The 20,529-nt window shown below is 45.1% G+C and overlaps 1 protein-coding gene across 2 annotated transcripts; it reads right to left on the bottom strand.

The window, feature by feature from the left end:
* Positions 1-130: 130 nt before the first annotated feature.
* Positions 131-14,661, bottom strand: mapk6 (mitogen-activated protein kinase 6). Of its 2 annotated transcripts, none has more exons than XM_062409828.1 (8): positions 14,429-14,661; positions 9,060-9,962; positions 8,644-8,961; positions 3,920-4,064; positions 3,381-3,545; positions 3,049-3,244; positions 2,670-2,787; positions 131-2,545 (listed from the first exon to the last, which is right to left on the bottom strand). In XM_062409828.1, exons 2-8 carry the CDS (start codon positions 9,294-9,296, stop codon positions 1,451-1,453), a joined length of 2,274 nt encoding a protein of 757 aa, XP_062265812.1. In that variant the 5' UTR covers positions 9,297-9,962; positions 14,429-14,661; the 3' UTR covers positions 131-1,450. The 2 variants fall into 2 exon arrangements, with proteins under 2 accessions (XP_062265812.1, XP_062265894.1); XM_062409910.1 differs by lacking the exon at positions 14,429-14,661 and adding an exon at positions 10,673-10,809.
* Positions 14,662-20,529: the final 5,868 nt, after the last annotated feature.

Here is a 20,529-nt window from a genome sequence, read left to right as displayed (position 1 = left end):
TCTCCGTCAGCACAACCACAAGATTGTTGTCGGAGAAAAGGCACCGTCGTCTAAATGTAAGTTCCTAAAACACGAGTTAGCTCAGGGATGAGGTCATCACTGACCAGTAACAGAGAGAAGCACTCTTGACTCTTTGCCAGTAATTTTTATTTTGAGATATTTTGTAGAACAGGGGAACCAATGATTACAAAAAAAAGTCCATAAGTGTCCTACATGCTACACCTTAACCTAATTCATCATGCTTGCCTGGAAAAAGTACATAGAAATTTAACAAAAAACGTACAATTAAAACTGATGTACATTATACTCACCATTAACTTTACTTTTAATGTACCTTTCTCTTGCTTCCATGCACGCATTTTTTTTACATTACATTGAGATAAAAAAATTAAGACTTTTAGGCGCTTCTTGAAACCATAAAGCAGTTTTTCCACTAAAAACAGAACGCACCTTTAAATAAAACAAATAATGAACAGATAGAATGATTTCCATTGGAACAAAATTGATGGAAAACAGAAAGCCTAGACTTCTTTTTAGAACCAAAGATGAATTTGCATCCTACCATAAAACAGAAAGGAACACTTGCACGCCCATAGAGTGCCGAAATGAAAATGGAAGTCTGTCCAACTCTTCAATCTCCAATAATCACATTGAAACACGTCTTTTTTGATAAAATAAATATCGCACATCTGCTAGAAATAAATAATGATTACTGAAACACCTCACTATGTTAAATGCTTAAGTGAGACAGATTTCATCTACGCGACCACTTCATTTCATGGCATGAGGATGGTCATGTGTGTAAAGCACTAGTGCGGCTTCGAGTGTCTCTCGCGGCTGTTACCTTGAGGTAGATAACACATTTACATTAACGCCTACGATAATGGTTGCTGCTGGCATCATGTGTCAGATTTACAGTATGAAAGGGTTTAATAAGGAAGCTTTTCTTTGGGGGAAATGGTATAAAGTCAAAGGGAAATAGAAAAAAAGAAAGACTGCTCATCCACCTTTCCCCCCCTGTGCGTATCCAATTCCAGGAGAGGTTGTCTGAAAGCACTTGAAAAGACTACAGCAATGTTAACGTCTAGCATCCTTCTTTGCGTTACATCCGAACCTCGTTTCTTAAATCCTCTCCTCCCTCCTTCTACTTGACTTCTCTCCTGCTCTGTTCATCTACAGTACTTGAGTGTGCGAGTGACTTGCCAGTTTAGCAATGAGGGTGTGGACGTTAACCCATGAAGGCCTGGTGGTCAAGGTTCAGAGTGATGACCAGAAACTCTTTAAATATAATAAATCACCCCTCAGCTCTTAAAAAAAAAAGAAATTATTTAAAAGTAACCATAATTAAAAAAAGGTATGAAATGATTCAAGTACAATAATATACCATATTATTAAAAAACATAAGAACAAAAAGGTCTAGATTTTGCACTGTGAGGAAGGATATATTTCTTTAATTAAGATGCTTGAAGATGCTGCTGTACGTTTTGTGGGCAATCTGTGGGGAGCATTTGACAGCGCAGGGGGTGAGGGACGCCTGGATGGATTTCAGAGGCAAGTCATCGGGGCTGTCAAAGCCGGGCAGGGCCAGAGAGTCCAGCTGCATATTAAACACTATCTCTGTGCTCCTGCCGAGGAAGCTCTCGTCCAGGTCTCTCCCCTCCGAGGGCTCCGTCTCTGGGCCGGCCACAGTGTCTCCGACCACCTCTTCCTTCCGGCTGAACAGGCGGTCCAGGTAGCTGATGTAAGTGCTCTCCTTCTGGAAGTGGTCCTCATTTCGAATGTCCCAGCACGCTTCGTCGATCAAACAGCCGTTCTCCTCCACCCTCTCCCCAGACCCGAAGCTCTCCCAGGGTTGAGAAGGCCTGGGGCCGTCCCCGCCGACGACTCCCGAACCTCCTCCTCCCAACTGGGCCAGGTTTACCAGGCACTTCTCCTCCTTCTCCTGACTTATGGACTTGGACATGGAGCCTGAGCGGGGGGCCTCCAGCAGAGAGACGGAAGTATTGAGCTCGTTCAGGAGACCCACTTCACTGAGCAGGGCCACCTCTTGACAGGGCTCGGGCTGCAAGCTCAGTTTGATGGTGCTGGCAATAAAGGAATCAAAGTCAAAGCCTTGGTTCTGCTGGCTTTGAGGTTTATCCGTCTGGTGTTTCTCCTGCTCACTGTCCTTCTCCACCGGACTTTGGGTCTTCTCGGCCTCCTGCAGTGCGATCTGGGCCTTTACCAACCCGTTCTTCTCGCACTTGCTCCTAGCCTTACGGTCCGCCTTCTCCTTGCTCTGCTGCTCTTTCCAGTTGGAGAGGTCGATGATGAGTTTGGGCTCATAGTAGTGGTTGACTTCACTGTCCCTCCAGATAAGGTTATCCAGGTAGGAGGGGGACACCGCCTTGTAGTTACAGGTGTGGCTACACTGCAAGTCACAGTATTTGTTCTCGTGGTGGTCGTCCTGCCAGGATCTCTCTGGCGGGAACGCACTGGAGTAGTCGTAGGACGGCTCATCCAGGAACTTCTCCCGATCTCCATCAGCATATTTACGAGGATCAACCTGCAAAGATACAACAGCACAGAGTAAAAAAAAAATGTCAAAAAAAACGTTGTAGGAAATAGAGGACAAACTATTTTTTTTGGCACGTGTATAGAGACGGGTTTTTTTCAAGTCCAAAACACACCTGGACCTCCTCTTCATCTGTTACATCAGAGAGGGCCCTAGGGTCGACTTGAACTTCTTCTGGGTCATGGGTGCTGTGCAAGTGCCAGTCAGCCTCCGACAGCTGGCTCTCATGATACCTGATGAGTGAGTAGGAAATAAGTACACCGACGCACTAAACACACAAAATGACCCAAAAAAGGCTCCAGTACAGGATCTACCTAAGCAAACAAACCATTTAAGTCATAAAAGAAAGAGTACTTGTACTGGTCAGGTGGCCTGTGTGTCCATATGGTTACTGCTTAGTAGAGCGTAACATTTTACATAAAAGAAAAACTCACTCACTTTGAGTCTAAAAAGTGGAAACAGAGATCAGTAGAGGGAAAAGTGAGCAGACATACCTGTCCCAGGTGTGGCTGTGGCTCTGGTCCATGAGCAGGATATCATCTACTTCATCCTCAATGTGGAACGGGTGCAGAGATACAGGTTCATCCAGGGGGAAGGAGTAGTCGACCATATAAGGGTGTGCAAGGGCCTCCTCCGCAGTCAGACGATCCATCGGGTTAAAGGTCAGGATCTTCTCCAGGAAATCAAGGGCTGCCGAAAGAAGATCAGGAGGACAATGACATAATGGAAAAACACTAGATGTGGTATTTGACTGACTTTAATGCGAGTTTAGAAATACTTCATTGGTATGCGAGTGTCCCAGAATAAATAAATAAGCAGAGCTCACCCTGTGGACTGACGTCAGGCAGCAGCTTGGCCAGTGGCTTGTGAGGGTTGGACATGTCGCTGCGGATGAAGACGGGGATGACACTGTGGAGCTCCTGCCGGTCTTCCTCCCGCAGCACAGGGATGGACTCCAGGATCAGCTGCATCTGCTCAAGTTCGTGGGCTCCTGCAACAAAAACCATGAAGCACTTTCTTACTAACAGAATGAAACAATATCCAGCTTGTGCATGACTGAGTTAGTTAGATTTGAGCCAAGCTGAGCGTGGCAGATCATGAGAGCAGAGATGTTATTTGCCCTGTGTTCAGCTCAAGGCAGTTTCAACAAACAAGAACAGTCTGTCTCCTCCAGCTGGATTTGCAAATGAAAGGAATAAAGGACAGCAAAGGCTGATTCTCCTGTCTGTTCTGACGCAAAGACACAATGACTCAGAGTACGAACATCGGCCTCGTCAGACAAGTCAGTCAACTTCTTTGCTATGAACACTGCTTGCCTGTATGTTTGATCATGAGGCAGGCACAGGAAAAAGAATCACCATTTACCTGCAAAGAGGGTTTTCCCTGTGAGCATCTCAGCAAATATGCAGCCAGCGGCCCACATGTCGATGGCTTTGGTGTAGTTGTTTGGAGAGAGCAGCAGGCGAGGAGATCTGTACCACTTGGTGACCAGACCTTCAGAGAGATGACCCTGTGGTAAAAGGAGACGAGACACGGTCAGTGGTACTCTGGTTAAAGAAAGAATGACCTTAAGCCACAATTGTCCAAAAAACGGATTAACTATTGTGTCATCATGTTTGGTTCATTCCCACTAAAGAGGCCCTGACCTCCACTGGTTTCCTCAGTAATAGGTAAGTGTTAAACATTACTTTATGTGCCGTCACGTTTGCCACCCAACACTGCTGCTAACACGAGTCACACAGCAAACAATGTGAGCCGGTGTGTGCATAACCTCCCAACTCCTTTGCCGTCTCCTTGACGAACTCAGGCTGTGCTGGTCACGTGCACAACACAGCGAGATGGCAAAGACCCCAGAGACAAAAAACCTGATGATAGGGGGGGGGGGGGGGGGGGGCAGACACGTGTAGGCCTTGTCAGCAGTCTGAGAGAGCGGGATAATCCCCTACTACCAAACACTGACAAACCAATGACACCAATTTGCACTCCGCTCTCAAACAGTGCTCGACTTTTCACAGGGACAGAGGATACTGAACACAAAGAAAACTGACCTGTGGGAGTGTGCGTGCGTGGGGGTAGGGGGGTGGGGGGCATGTGTACACACTGGGACACTGGGGGAGGGTAGGTGGTAAAACAACACCCTCCCTGCCTTGGTCTTTTATGCACTGGTAGTTTGTAGTGAGACCAAAATGGTCCTCTCACCACTAAGCCAGGCTCCTGTTTCGGCCCTAATTTAGCTACAAATACTTGATGTCACACTATCCTGCAGTGTGTCATTGCTCTGCATGACCTTGTTTTGATTGGTCTATAAATGACATGCCATATAGACTGCGGACACAACTACATCCTTCAGGTAACCAGGGTATCCGTTGAATGGGTCCAGCAGAGGGTTTCATCAAGAAACTTGCACAGAGGAGGAGGGCAGTAAGATGGTCGCATCACGCACAAGTGGATCTAAACTCCTGGCTGCAACCTGCTGGGCTGTCTAGCACCCACTCTGAGAAATGGCTAGTAAATAGTTTGATTTATGGGATTGAGGTGGAGAAATTTGTGCAACCAGCTTTGCAGAGTATTGCAACAGAGATGTGATTATGTCTGCTTTGGGAGTGTGGGGTCGCTGCGAAAGGACAAGTGCAGAATGGACTCTGAACTAAAAAAAAGCAGATTAGAGTTTACCTAGAAGCTGTGGACAAAGTGCACTTTCAGTCGGCTTTTTCCTTTAACTGGTTTTCAAAGTGGGCCAAATATCACAAAGACAGAGAAACAGGTATTAAATCATCAGCCAAATCGATGCCTGAGGCAACAGTTGGCAAACCTGATCTAGGTTAGATCAGGCTGACATTTGATGAGTCATACCAGGCTCCCACAGTGCATCAGGTTTAGTCAAAGCAACCTTTCGCATGTCGGACCAGGTGTGAGTAGAGGTAGCTGGTGTTGAGTGAGTGAGAGCTGTGCTGCCTCACAGAAGGTGGGCCGGAAAACGACAAAAAAATTTCCATAACCACCCACACATTCATGGAATCATTTAACAGGAAACATGACACTCTAAAAAGAGACATGTGGAGCTTCACTGTGGTATAACAAGACATTGGACATCAGGACCTTATTAGCAGATAAACTATTTTAATCCGGTTTATGTGAATGTTTGTATTTACATAATGCTTTTCTAGTCTTGAGAAACACTCAAAGTGCTTTACATTACAGTTTGCCATTCACACACACACATTCATACAGTGCATCTATTAGCAGCCCATGCGTGTTAACTCCATTAATTGCAGCTACTTCTGGTTCTTAAAAGCAGAAACTATCTTTTCAGGCTTGAAACAAAAAAACAACTCCCTGAATTTCATCGTGTTGACTCAACAGCCTCTCTCTGGTTGGATCCTGTGAAGACTGGTGCCAGACAGGCCAGTTGCTGACTGAATAATTGGGTCAAATATGCATGTGTGTGCGTGTGAATGTGTGTGCTCCTGCAGTTGTGGTTTGTAGTAGTGCGTTGTGCAGGATACGCATGTGGCATAAAGGACCTCTGTGAACCTTATAACATTTCTGAAAAATTTAGCATCACAAATAACTGAATGCTGCACAGCCACAGGCAAATACGAAGACTCTTGACTGTAGGATCTCAAAGTTCTTAGAAGTTAGGTTTAACTATTAACTATTCTGACTTAGAGTAGCAGGCAAACTGACCGTTTAACATTAACAAGTTATCAGGTACATCCCCGACAACTTTGGTTTAAGGTCTAGGGTTAGATCTTAACCCTATATCTGGTAAGTAGTAAATCATTTGACTATCAGATGTGAAAACTAATCCAAGCAGATGCAACACTACTTAGTGAAGACGCACATTATACGTGTGACACTATCCTGGAGTAGTTTACAGCCTAAGCCGCCCTCATTTATAACTAAAAACAACTTGCCTAGGCACCACCGATGCTAAAGCTAAATACTGGAGTGTTATACCCACAATATTCTGTAAACGTTATCCTTCAAATAAGGCTCCTGGCAAGGCTCCCACAACAAGACAAAGAACTGGCTGGGAAAGGGAGGTGAATCGGGGCTGGGGAAGTTAGAGTGCACGTGAATTCCTGTCATTCTTGATCCTGGGCCACCATGAGGGCTGGCCCTAAAAACGAACCCATGCAGGACTAATCAAAGCTTGTAGGGAATCACGAAGAGTCGAGTTTTTAAGGCCCTGTAATATAAGAAGTTGGGATTTTAGGAGGAAGAGGTGGGATCAATGCCCTTGTGCCTACACCGCTGATGCCACGCCAGAAACTCAGGTTCACTGGCAAAGAGCGCCTCTTTATTTAGAAACAACGTTATTCAAATAACACGCACTCATAACACTCAGCTGCTCCTGCAAGTAGAGGGTGGTTATGAGCAGAGTTGCCCCCAGTGATTTTATCCAAACCAACACTGAAACCAACTGTTTTTTTATGCCTACACACTTCACTGGGTGCCACAGTGTCATGCGAGGACTTTCTAAACAAGCCTCATTTGGTTGGAGACACACTGAAGCCTACACACACTATCAGATGAATGTGAGTGCCATGAGAAAAGTGGTTGGCAGAGATCTCAGTGCCCCCCCCACACACATCACTATTGTTATCACAGTAGAGACAGATAAAACACAACAATGCTGTTTGGAAAGGAAAGGAGGGTCAGAGCCTGTTGAATTCAGTCTGACTACAGCGTTTGTATCCTTGACAAAACCCTCAGGCACCACTAGTCTGCTGCAGCACATCAGCAGACAATAGTCGAACATGAGATAGCTGACCCCGGTAAAGCAGCTTTTCAATACCCACTTGCCAACATATTTACCAATCAAGAAAAAGTGCTTATTGGAGGGAAAGTAGCCCACATGGCAAACACTGACTCAAGGGAGGAGTGCAGCAACTATGGGTGAGTGGCTACGTGGACCAAAATGAGAGAGAGACACTCACTTCTTCCCTTGATTTCCATCTCTCATTGCAGTGACCTATTGTCTTCCCCTAAGATGTGACTAATATGATGACATACAAGTCAGAGCAGAGAATGTGACGAGCCTGCTTGTGGTGGTGATTTAGAAATGAGCAGTTCTGGTAAACAAGTGTGCGTAAGTCTGTCTCAGAGTGATGTAAGACGTGGCAGGATCCTGTCTGTGTAGGGGATATGAATGAGGCTGTGCCAGCCAGAGGGATCACATCACGTGAGCCACTTCAGACCCACCGATGACTAATCCAAGACACGTGTAAGCATCTGACTGAGCGAGAGAGTGAGTGAGAGCTAGACCTAGATTCCCCACATCACACAACCATATGGCCTTTGAGGGGAATTTGCTCATCCTGTTACAGAGGGATTGCCACCTGGCTACAATTAGACAACGTTATCCACACTTCTCTCATACTACGATAAAAGCCACATGTTGTGCTAAGATCTGGCTTTTAAGGCCCAGGTTTACTTTATGCTGGAACTTGATGAGAAACGAAGAAAAGGTCCTGTAACAGCCGAAGGAGACCTAGTTGTCGAGATACTACAAGTTATGTGCTTGAAATTGGTTAACAACCTCAATGCATTTAGAATGGAAGGAAATATGCATGCTTGTATATAAATACATTGTCAGTGTTTAATCCAGTGTTTCCATAAAGGCTCTGCTGCACCATTTCGGTTGGGCACTCAAATATTTATTGGTTCCTTAATACACCTGGGAATGTGGATTATCCTCATCTTGGTTAAACCACATTATCTCGAGCCCACTCATTTGTATATTTAGACATGGAGTGGAGCCCATTTCCAGATCCGATTGTACACACTGTTAGATCCCAGGGTTGTGGTTTCCACAGACTGTTTTCTCCTGAGAAGGGAAACAGAGACGCAGCCTCCAGGAACCACGTCTCTTCTTGTTTACGTTCCTACTGTGGAACTGCGTCATTCTGGGAAACGCTGCGTTATTATGAAGCAACGGAAACATCTTGTATCAAAGCACTCTTCTTAGAATCTCAATGAGTTCAGGTTAACCAAGTTACTCGAAACCACCTGAGAATCATACTCCAAATTTCCATGAAAACATGACAGGCTGATTTAAACAGACACCCAGAGGCACATCCTACCTTGTGAGAGTAATGGGGGTCCATGATGCGGGCCAGCCCAAAGTCCCCAATCTTCAGTACCAAGTCTTCGGTGTTCACAAACAGGTTGGCAGGCTTGAGGTCACGGTGCAGAACATTGGCAGAGTGGATGTACTTAAGGCCTCTGAGAAGCTGGTACATGAAGAGCCTGGCGTGGCCCTCTGAGAGAAGGCCCCTTTCCAGCAGCTGACACAGGTCAGTCTCCATGTACTCTTGCACAATGTAGACGGAGTTCACCTCTGTCAGGGACACCACGTCCTCCGTAAGCCTGCGGCCGTTGGGGCCCAGTGTCTCAAACACCTGGTGACACAAAGCAGGGACGGGTCAGCAGTGAAAGTAAGTTTTCAAATCGAAAAGGAGGAAACCCATTCATCTTCCCTCGACCACTCGCAATTTACCTTGACGATGTTGTCGTGGTCCAGGCGTCTGATGATCTTGATTTCCCGCAGGGCATGCTTCACACTCTGGGGGTCGGTCAGGATTATCTTCTTCACAGCCACACGCTTGTCACAGTCCGTGTCAACTGCAGAGAACACAAGCCCGTTCCCCCCGTAGCCCAGAGGCTTCAAGTCCATGTAGCGGGAGCCCAGGTCAAAGCCGTGGATGTTCATCAGCGACTCAAACTTCTCTGCCATGATGCCTGTGTTTGGGCTGACACACCAAGTGTCTGCTATCACTGACCCTTTTGTTCTCCGGCCTGCTTCAAGTTCCAACTTTAACACCAGCACAGGAATTTATTGGACAATTCCCCTGCTGCTTCAGTGGCCTAGCTAACCGACCCTTGTACAGATGGCTGCCGAGTCCCCCACCCCTATCTGGCCGTCACTGTCAGATGTGGGGCACTAAAGTGTAGTGAAACTTTCCTTCCATCTCGTATACGGGGAGAAATTATAAAAAGGAGATATGTAGATATCTTTAAATGAGCAGTTTCTTATGTAGACTAGTGTTTATAAACTGCAATGGAATGGACTTTGAGGCAAATTAAAAAAAGCACCGAAACTATGTTGAACTATAAAAGCTCGTAGTTGCATCCTCACAGTGCAAATACATTCAGTGTTTGACTGGTCCTGAGCAGCATGGTGTGAAACGTGCCTTAAATGCACCTTCTATTTTCCCCTCCACTAAATTAGTTTCTCTATTCTTATGAGTGTGATCTTCCTGTGTAGTCTCCTGATCTGTAGAACTGAAATGAGTCGGGCCTTCTAAGTCTTCAGAGTCAGTTTACACACCCTCAATGATCGGGTGGCTCCAGCTCGCCACAGTCACAATCAAAGCTATCCTCCATTTTACGTTGGTATAACCTGAAAGACAAGAGGGAGGGAAACAACAGACGTCAGATGGGTGTGAAAACATATTCCAGTGATGGTTTTAAGTCCATCATCTAACAACAGGATACATCCAGTGGAACCAGCTTCCCTTCCGGCTCGGGAGGGAACGGTAATGGAAACGAACCCCTCCCCCGCCGGGTTTCGCCGCCTGCTAGTCCGGTTTCTGGGTATCGTCAAATTGAGATAATCCACAGAGCCTCAGCTAATTTAACCTCCAGGATCCTTCTTTAATCAACACAGTTCAACACTAAACCAGCTGTAAGTCGCAGTTTGACTCCATTGCGCTTATTCGTGGCCTCGCGTGTGTCCGGCGGAAGAAAAAAAAGCCCCGGAAAGGAAGCACAACGGCGGCGTGACACGCTGCTGACAGACCCCGGTCTACCTCCGTTTACCACAACCCCACGGTCCCCTGAAATCACACATACATCCCCAGTGGGTACGTGGGACTCAAACCCGGCAGCCCGCGGTGAATATAATGAATCTAAAACCCGGTAAAGGGGTGAAAGCGGGCGGCAGCGCGAACAAAGGAGCGGTTGTTTGGCGGAGGCTTCTGACTACGTGGTGCAGGCTCCGGTCGCTTAGCGGCACAAAGCCGACGTCGGTAGAAGCGGTGAAAAACGACCATTAATCCACAGAGAGACGCGCGACACAGACAGACATTGGACGTGTGAGAGGAGACTTACAGTCCGTGTCCTTCGCATCGGTTCCTGTGAGTGTTTAATCAAACCCAGTCCAGGTTTGACTGAGCTCCGCCGCTTGAGCTCTGCGGGTCCTCATCGCCATTAGGCTCCGATACCACTGCCCCTGACGTCACGGCGCTGCCTTCACGGGAAACTCCGCTGAGAGCCCTTCATTGACGGCTGTAATTTACTGCGAGCGACCTATTATTAATCACTTATCATATCAATTACACGTTTGATATTTCTTTGTTGTTTTATTATTACTTATAACTATTATAAAGAAGTTTAAACAGTTATATCCCTCACCAACCGCTGCAATTTACTGTAAAAATGAGGGATATTTGATTAATAACTTATCATACAAATTAAATTACGTTTTATATCTTTCTGTTGTATTATAAATTATTATTATCACTACAAACAATTCGATTCAGATTGATCTCTTTTGAGGCATTATTATCTCCACATGTGAGTAACACTCAACATATGAGCAACACTTCAAGTAACACACTCAACATCGGAGTAACACACAAAGTAAGACACTCAACATATGAGTAACACGCTTAACAAATGAGTAACACACCAAGTGACCCACTCAACATATGAGTAACAAACCAAGTATTACACTCAACATGAGTAGCACACTTAACATATGGGTAACACACCCAACATATGAGTAACGCGCTCAACACATGAGTAACATGCTCAACATATGAGTACCACACCAAGTAACATATATATGTGTTTAATTAAAAAACATCACTTCAGTAATGCAGTTTCAATGTAATTGCTGAAAATAGACAAAGTACATTGTGATTGGTGGCCTAAGTGAATGAAATCTAGAATACAAATGTATTTATCATTAATTTTCATTCAGTAATTTTGCACTGCTGAATCTATTTTGGCCCTAATCCAGACTGATCTGTTCGTATCCTCTCTAATGTGCCTTGACTGCATACCATGTTGTGTAAGTAATAGATAGTGCTACTTATATGTTTAAAATGTTTATTTAGACAAACTCAGATCTGACTTACTTAGAACTATTATGGCTTCTGACAGTCCTGCGTAACACAGTAATGTGTTCAATCGGTAACATATGGCACCAACGAGCCTGATGGCGTAACAATTTACACGGTTGTGAAATGATCGAGCGGTACTTGAACGCAGCAGGAGTCATTCAAAAGATGTGTCTGGGGTTCGAAGCGGCGGATCACGTGACAGCGGTCGATTCAAAATGCAAGTAAAGTGTTTACAGGATCGTGCACAACACGATAACATCATCCCGGAGATGTTTGCAGTAAACAGGAGTGTTATGAACATCTCCGGGTACAGACACAGCATATTTTAGACACAGCTCAGCGCAGACACTGCAAAACCCTAAAGTAAAGTGACAGTCTGCAGACATAGGCCTATTTCTGGAGGAACAAACATGACAGAATTATTTTAGCTGTCACTTGTAATTTGTGATGAGGAAGAGATGAATCATTTCGAATTACCTTCATTGTCTTTCCAATTAAAGTTAAAAAAAAAGGTGAAAACATTGTGTGTCTTCCCTGATTTGGAGATTTCAGGGGTTGTATTGCTTCTCTAGTTATTATTTCACAAACTGAAATTTCAGACCTGTCAACTATTGTTGCTCCATCTCGGTTGTGTGGTCACCAATAAATCATTTAGTTCAGATTCTTGGCTAAAGATCTTATGTTTCTCTGCATTTGTTATCCAAACATATTTACATACTGAGGGTGGTGTTTGCGTCCTCTCCGCAAAGAGCCCGTTGTTGTCCGGATTTCCTATTCGTTTGCCTTTAATCGGTATTAGCGTTGTTGTCCTATGGCCTTGCACGGCATCGCATTATTCAATGGGAAGGATCCCTCTGACGGGTCGTTCACTGCGCCTCGAGGATTTAGAAAGTCCATCTGGCGCATCTCTGTCCTCCAACACGTCCAGAACAACAACAACAACACCTCAAAACAAGAGAAGATCAGCGGGGACGCACTGATTATCTCACTCCTCCGCTCAGATCCCTCCTTCAGACATGCGGCTGGTACGTGTGGAGGCTGTGGATGGATGCAGGGCTGTGCGGTGGGATGCGGGGCGGGCGGGCAGCAGCAGCATCACAGCCGCAGCAGTCTCCATCAGCATCCGCAGGGCAGACCATGTGAGGAGCCATGTGCCCGAGAATGCAGATGCCTCCTCACACGGGCCGGGGTGGGCTCTGCGATGGAGAGCCACTGCATGCGGACTGGAGCAGATGCGACAGACTCTGGGACGCATGTGAAGCCCACACCTCACATTCTTGCTTTCACTTCATGTAGTGGTTTATAATGATATATTGCGTTCTCATGCATCAACCCAAAGACATGTAGTTATTCAATATCTTATTATGATCCTTCTCGTAGTGAGATTTGAAAGAGGCTTTGCTGGGTTGTTTTCTGTTTGTTGACATTGAAGTTTGTATTATTTTAAGAAATAAAAAACTTGTCTGAGTTTCTTCAAACACAGAGTTCTATTCAGAGAGAACGCTTTGAAGGCTTATTCAGGCTAAAAATAAGCCTTTGTTTTGATCCTCCGGGCTCCTGGAAGAAAGAAGAGCTGCAGACTGATTGTATCTTTGCTCTGAGGCCCCTGAGCTGAGGAAACTGGGATGCATGAAAAGCCCACATCTCACACTTTAATTTTATTTTACTTGTAGTTTATAATGATATTTTCCCTCATGCATCAACCCAAAGACATAAGTTTATTGAATATCTTAATATGATGTCTTTCTTAGATTTGAAAGAGAAAACAATTTCTTGAGAAGCATTCAAGGAAGCTTTTATATCGTTTTTTTCTGTTTGTTGTTTTTAATAGGAAAGACATTATGAACGTTTCTTTAAACACAATGTTTTTGTTCTGAATGTCTTATTCATACCATAAATAAGCCTTTGTTTGGATCCTCCGGGCTCCTGGAAGAAAGTATATAGCCCCAGACGGATTGTATCTTTGCTCTGAGGCCCACTTGCTCGAGCCGATTAGCCCATTCGAACACCGTGTCCTGCTGCTGTAGCCGAGGGATCCACTGCCAACCTCTCTCAAAGCCAAAATTCACTGCATCCTCCACAATTCAGAAACTCAGGGAGACAAACTTGCATTTTCTTCCCGGAGGCCACGCTCTTTCCAGGAATGTCCCCTCTCGCTGACCTCTTGTTCTCTTTCATAAGACTTGCTGATGACAGGCCACATCAATGGTTAAATATTAGATTTGTAGATAACATATTGGCACTTGCTGAGTGCTCTTTCACCTCCGCTGTAAAGCCACACCGTGGATCACCCCATCTGTTATATTAATAACCAGATAGAGATAATTGACTCACAGTTCGATTCAGAGACGACAGCTTAAAACAAATAAAACCCTGCTGTCAAACACAATTACAAACAATGCGTTTCCACTAGGGTCTGCTGCAGGGCCCCGTCTGTTGAACCATGAGACAAACAGCTGATATCAAATGTTAAACCAAACACTTATGAGCAGGATTCTACAGTGGACCAACACTTGCTGTGTTATTGAATAAAACACTGTGTGGTCCCAGAGAAAACAAACACTTTTTCAATCCAGGACAGCACATAGCACACACACACTCACTTACACAGGTGTTCTGTATGTTTCACCTCCTCTCCTTATACAATTCTCAGTCTCAAGCCCACACATCCTCAGCATCACTGTCATGTCAGATTCACATCCCCTTGTTCTTGAACGTTAAAGGAAATCATGCCACTTACTGAGGCCGGAATTCTCCAGAGACCCCCGGAGGAACATAGTAAACCGAGTTCAGCAGTCCATTCAGGAGAATCTCTACTATATCCAACAGTGCAAGTCTGACGGTGCGGACAGGTGGAGCGAAGTGTCAGTGCACACAGTCCAGAGTGCACTTGTGCGTGTACATGCGCATGTGTTCTCAAAGCCTTCAGGAGTGTGTTGTCTTATTCCATGTGCCACTGGTTGTGAGGTGGAGCTCCATGGAGAGTTAATATAGGCCCAGCCGGGAGAGAGAGGCGGAGACTGCTCTGTGTATGGTTTGGCCTGTCAGTGTGCCAGATCCACTAACCCCTTGTGTGTTTCTCTCTCTCTCTTTCCCCTTTCTCTTTCTTTCTTTCTTTCCTCTGTCATTTTTTAGATTTTTCTCTTCCATTACTTCCTCTTCATGTTTTTGTCGTCAGTCGGTTGCGAGCAGACAGACAGAGCTTATCTCCCTCGGCCCAGAAGAGACCTTTGCAAATCCAGGCCTTGTGATTCAGGATTCTTATCTTGTCTTTTTTACATCAAAGGATTACACAGTCATATAATGGATTACGGAAACCCTGCCAAACAATTGAACAAAGGGAAAAAGAAATGTCCATCCAGCTTAAAATAAAGCTGAAAATGTTCATATTATGGCACATACACACACAGTATTGTTGGATTATTACATCTTCCCCTTTCCGTTTGTTTGTTGGTTGCTTTGTCTGTTGTTTATTAGCAAGTCTCCACAAAAAACTACTGAGCAGATTACTAGGAAACTCAGTGTAAGGTTTTCATGGGTCATTGAAGAAGCCATTACATTTTGGTGCAGATCCAAACTACAGGCTGCAAATTCAGCATTTAAAAAACTAATTTGGTTTACCATTTTCCTTGGGAATAATTCATGAGTCTTGATGAAAGCAATCAGGTACAGGTACATGAATACAACTGATATTTATGAGTTTTTTAATTCTGGTTCAGCTTGACTTTCTTTTGAGGGGGTTGTTGGGCCTTGCCGGATCAATGTTGTGCAAAAACAGTGCAGACAATATATGCGTATGCAGTATGTGCATTTATGTGTGAGAGCCTAATCCTCTGAAAGGAATTCTTTGTGTTTTACTGCTTTAGGTATTTCGGTCAGCATTGGCAGGGGTTTCGTGAATGTTGTCAGCACCGATTCCTCTGGAGAATAATACCTGTTTTCTTCCGATATCCTACAAATCCATCATTTTTTCTCCCTGACACCCACATCTCTTATTAGACTCAGAACACCACGTGGGGTCTGCCACCTCGCTACCTGCCAGACTCATCCCTCTAGCACGACTCCCGCCCCCGTCTCGATGTGCTTGTTGGGTGGCAGATTGCAGGCGTCTCAACAGACCGCCGTGTTTGCACTGTGAGGAAGTGTGTGCGTGTGAACTTGTTTGATATTCAAACCAGACTGCTGCAGGGTCTGGTAGGGCTTTGTGTTATCAAAATATATGAATGGACGTGTGATGAAATGAGGGCAAAGCTGCGGGTTTGTGTCTATATTTTCCATGTCATCTCACTGCTGTGTCATTATTGCTCCAAAATGGACTGATGGTGTGTGATGCCTGCAGCAGCCTGTGTGTTTGTTTGGGCTTTGCGGCTGTCAATCACCTGTATGACACTCTCACGACAGCCTGTATGGGCCATGCTGGTGGTCAGCGGAAAAACACTGTTAATAAATGAATGATTACCTTAATTATTGCATTACGGGGTCATTACACAACATTGACATGCTCAGCAGTCCAAATGGCCAATACTGATCTCTGGTGTTTTCCATACAGGGCCTGCTGTTGCACTGTGTCTCAGTGGTCCCCACAGGCAAGGTGCAGACCAGATCAAGACAGGACAAGAAGTCCTCGTTGATTTTAATCGCCATCTGACCTTTCCAGGGGCCGTGTTATCTACACACGCCCTGTTCGCATAGGTTACCATGCAATTCCGGAATTTCACAGCACTGTGAGAGAGGCCCACACAGAGAAAGTGTTGGTACATTTCCCAAAAGTGATTATGTCTTCAGCAAGGGGGGGGCGAATGGGTTTATGCAACATCACCCTTTAGTGGTCTGAGCTGTTGGTGATAACTCTTAGGACTATCATAAAATGCTGTGACAGTCCACCGTCTCCTGTACGATTGCTCCATTTCTAAACCTCTCTCTCAAAGTTGTAAACTCAGGCTGAACTGGATGTCTCGTCTCGCTGCTCTCTGTTCCCCGGATGTTCCCGTCCACCTGCGTCAGCACCGAGGGTGTGCGTGTGCCGCTGCTCAAAGGTAAAGCGAGATTAGAGTACGATGAAACAAATCTGTCCACCCTCCTTCATGGCAATTGTGCCTGTGTGCAGGACAGATGGGTCCTCATTCATTCAGCTGTTTGAATGATTTGCTCTAAGGGGAGAACGTTAGTGGGGCATGACAGAATTATTGCATAACACACAATCGTGCCACCAACACTGGTTTGTCTGAGGCCCTTTTTCTCTTTAAATGATGGTGCACAGTTTGATGAAACTGTTTCAGATCTGAAACATATCTGTGGGTGTGTGTAATGTCAAATGCAAAGAACAGATGTTAGAGCAGCAACACGTCTTCCTTTATGCATTAAACACATTTTGAATCTTTGTCAAATATTGCTGAAAGGTGCTTTTTAATAATTGTGTGCTGTAAAGAGACGAGCTAATGAAAGGGTGGATGCTGCACATGAAGCATATTCATATGGACAAAAACATTAATCATTTATGTGTCAAAATATCATAATGTTTGCAGAGCATGAAGAAGCCAGTTATCAGCATGGATGCAGATTTTGACCTATTTTACCAAGACATTTGGGATCAGAGTAGGAGTGAAGAGGAGGGGGAGAGGAAGAGGAGAGGAAGAGGAGAGGAGAGGAGAGGAGAGGAGAGGAGAGGAGAGGAGAGGAGAGGAGAGGAGAGGAGAGGAGAGGAGAGGAGAGGAGAGGAGAGGAGAGGAGAGGAGAGGAGAAAGACCATCTGCCTTTGTTTCTCTGCACTTTCACCATCTGTGAGTGGAGCATCCTAAGACCCACAGGGCTGTCTGTCTTTGCATGTGTGCGCACGTGCGTGTGCATGTGTGCATGTTAAGTATGATGTGATGTAACCTGTTACGCCTGCTCCTTGCCCTCCCAAAAAGGATAAGTGAGACAATCAATTCTCTAGATATGATGCTGCAGAGAAAAAAATCAATGATCTGGCATTGTGGGTATTGTGAGTGTGTGTGTGTGTGTGTCAGTTGGATGTGATTGCATTTGTTTGTAAGGGATCAGAGATACAAAATTGGGTGTTTTGTGGTGATGTAAGAGGATCAGAAGCTTTGGAATCTGTTTCTTAACAGGACTAACACAGAAACCTTGCACCAGCAGGTGCTTATGTGTTGAAAGCAGCTCAACGGGTCAGGGTAACAAACACGTTGTCAAAGTTGAAACCTCTGCAGATTTATTTTATAGTCTGGCAGCGTTTTTGGAGTCGTAACGGTGAAATAATTAATTAGACAAAAGAAGCTCATTTGCATCAGTTTATAATGCTTTTAGCCATTATTACTGTGACAAACCTTGTTGATCCTCTATTCGGATTCCATCCAGTTGTTTTTGTGTAATCTTGCTAACAATCAAACAGACAGCGGTGAAAACATAACGACCTTAGCTCAGGAAACAAACAATATTCTGAGTATGTAATAAATATAAACCCAGGTTAACTTCAAAAATAAACTATCCCACAGTTATAACTTCATAAAAGGTTTGATGACACATCTCCATGGAACCTTTTTCTTGGTGGCAGTAAAAACATAAAGATTAAAAATTAAAGTCAAAGTTGGAAGCTGCCTGTTGCACAAACGGTGTAGAAGATCACCTGAAAGAGACAATACAACTCTGATTACTACCACGAGAACACACAGTCCACAACACAACAATGGAAACAGAAATAGACTATCTGATAGATGGATATTACATTACATTTTTGTTCAAAGCGACCTACATTTTTAGTACACTCATCATTTATGAGGGGCCATTTAGGGGTTCAGTATCTTGCCAAGGACACTTAGGTATGCAGATGGGAAAGAGAGGGATTCAAACCAGCAACCTTCTTGTTGCAGAACACCCGCTCTATCCCCTAGGCCACACACTCCCCATAGATAAATAAAGACATGAGACAGCTACAATATTAAAATGCGGTGTGTTACACCTGCCATGTACTGAAGATGTTTGGTATTATTGCCACTGCACCTCTGTCATTTTTACCCCCCACAAGGTCTTATTTCTCATAATGTTTGGGTTTCAAATAAGATCAAGGACATCCTCTGTCATCATTGTCATCACTCTGCTGTCTGAGCACATCTCATAATTCCTGCTTCTGTCTACTGACGTCTGCTCTGTGCATGTTGTTGTTTCTCGGTCAGGAGGATTCTCCTGCTAATGATCTACATTTTTGTGAAAAAGACTAGCGTATCCATCTGTCCTGCAATTTCTGGGAGTCAAGGTCATGAAGCTTTTCTCGCTTCGCAAAGCTGTGACTGGATATTCCGCAATTACATAACAATCCTCTTATCTCTCCCCTCAGACTTTCCTTTACACAGGCACATTTCCATTCGTTGAGTTTTAGCTCTTTCCGACAGCGTCCGGCCTCTAATCGCCCATCGGGTCACAGCGGCTGCACATATAGGACTGATCAGCATTTTCTGTCAGAGTTTGTGCCACCGCTGCACCCTTTATCAATCAAAGACCGATCCCAGCTGAACCTGAGGCTCACGAGGCGTGTCGGCCCCGGATCCCTCCTCAATATCTCCTCAGTTAAACTCAGGAGGACCACAGAGTGGTTGATGCGTTGATGTGGTGCTGTGACAGCCAGCCAGTATTAAGATAACCAGCACTGGTTGGGGCCTGTCGTGGAGATGTGGCGCAAGCTATAGAACAGTGCGGCAGCTGCTGTCACTGCTTCCTCAGCCTCCCTGCATTGGCTCGGTGTGTCGCTGCAGATCGATGCAGCACTGGAGGAAAAGCACACAATGTTCAATGCAATCGGCAGAGTGGCAGGTCTAATATAGAGCCTGTCTGGCCTGACCTAGCCAAGCTGCCACTGGCATCTGCCCAACCCTGCATATAAACTATTGGATAAAGGGCTTTGAATACTCTGCATGGTCGCTCTGTCTGACATTGGTGGCCACCAGGTGCAACAAAGGTTCCTTATCTAGAAAGTCAATATGGCTTCTTCTCCACTGACCCCAAAACATGGCTTCGAAAATAGGATTTTCCAGTCACACGTCTGCGACAGCCTATCGACTGGCCTCTGTGAGGTTATCAATCATTAACCTATACTACTATGGCATGGTGTGATAGGAAGGGAGGTGGAAAAATACCTTGCTGCTGTAGCAGGTCAGTTGTACTGCATCCTTCCTCGAACAGGGGACACTGAACTCAGGCTGGTTTTGCAATAACATGTAATCCTGTACCATGGAATGCTACAGCTCTTGGAGAACCAACTGAGGTGTGTGTTCATTGGGTAATCTGGAGACTGTCTGTTCTTTGTGTGTGTGTGTGTGTGTGGTGTGTGTTTGTGTGACTATGTGTTTTCCCAGCTGCACTACATGTCCCACAGTACACCCCAGGATAGGCTGCAGGAGAGTTCTCAGTGGGTAGGTCACTGCAGTTCAGTTCATTTCTGTTCCTCTGCACTGCCGAGGAATACACTGAATAATAATGATAGAAAAAGGGCAAATGAAACCGGATTAGAGTTCCTCTCTGCATCTCCTGAACACTCTTTGCAGCCTGCATAACACTTCTTAGGAAGGATTAGATTGGGAGATTGGGCGGGCGGTGCACAGTTCACACAAAAATCCCCTTAACAGTGCGTCAGAATTTGGGATAGAGCGACTGTATCATCCTGTTACATAAGCGCAGATGACAGAGTAGCCCCTGAATGCCGCAGACTCTCCCCTCTGTATCCGGATCCATTTCTCCTCCTGTGATGTCACGCCACAAATGCTCCACTAATGATGGGGCAGATCAATATAAAGGGTTTTGCTGCAAGTATGTGTGCAATGTGGACATGCACGCATGGTCGGGTGTGCT

Source organism: Platichthys flesus, chromosome 1 (genome assembly GCF_949316205.1).
Source record: "Platichthys flesus chromosome 1, fPlaFle2.1, whole genome shotgun sequence".
In the NCBI taxonomy this organism is placed as follows: Eukaryota; Metazoa; Chordata; class Actinopteri; order Pleuronectiformes; family Pleuronectidae; genus Platichthys; species Platichthys flesus.
The sequence above is the reverse complement of the archived record's forward strand: the minus strand, read 5'-3'. Positions and strand labels throughout refer to the sequence as shown.

Excerpts from the sequence above, each read along its gene's own strand:
- mapk6 (XM_062409828.1), bottom strand. The coding sequence starts at position 9,296 with ATGGCAGAGAAGTTTGAGTCGCTGATGAACATCCACGGCTTTGACCTG. Across the intron at positions 4,065-8,643 it reads ACCCCCATTACTCTCACAAG|GGTCATCTCTCTGAAGGTCT; the intron begins GTAGGATGTGCC and ends CTTTTACCACAG. Across the intron at positions 2,546-2,669 it reads CAGATGAAGAGGAGGTCCAG|GTTGATCCTCGTAAATATGC; the intron begins GTGTGTTTTGGA and ends GTATCTTTGCAG.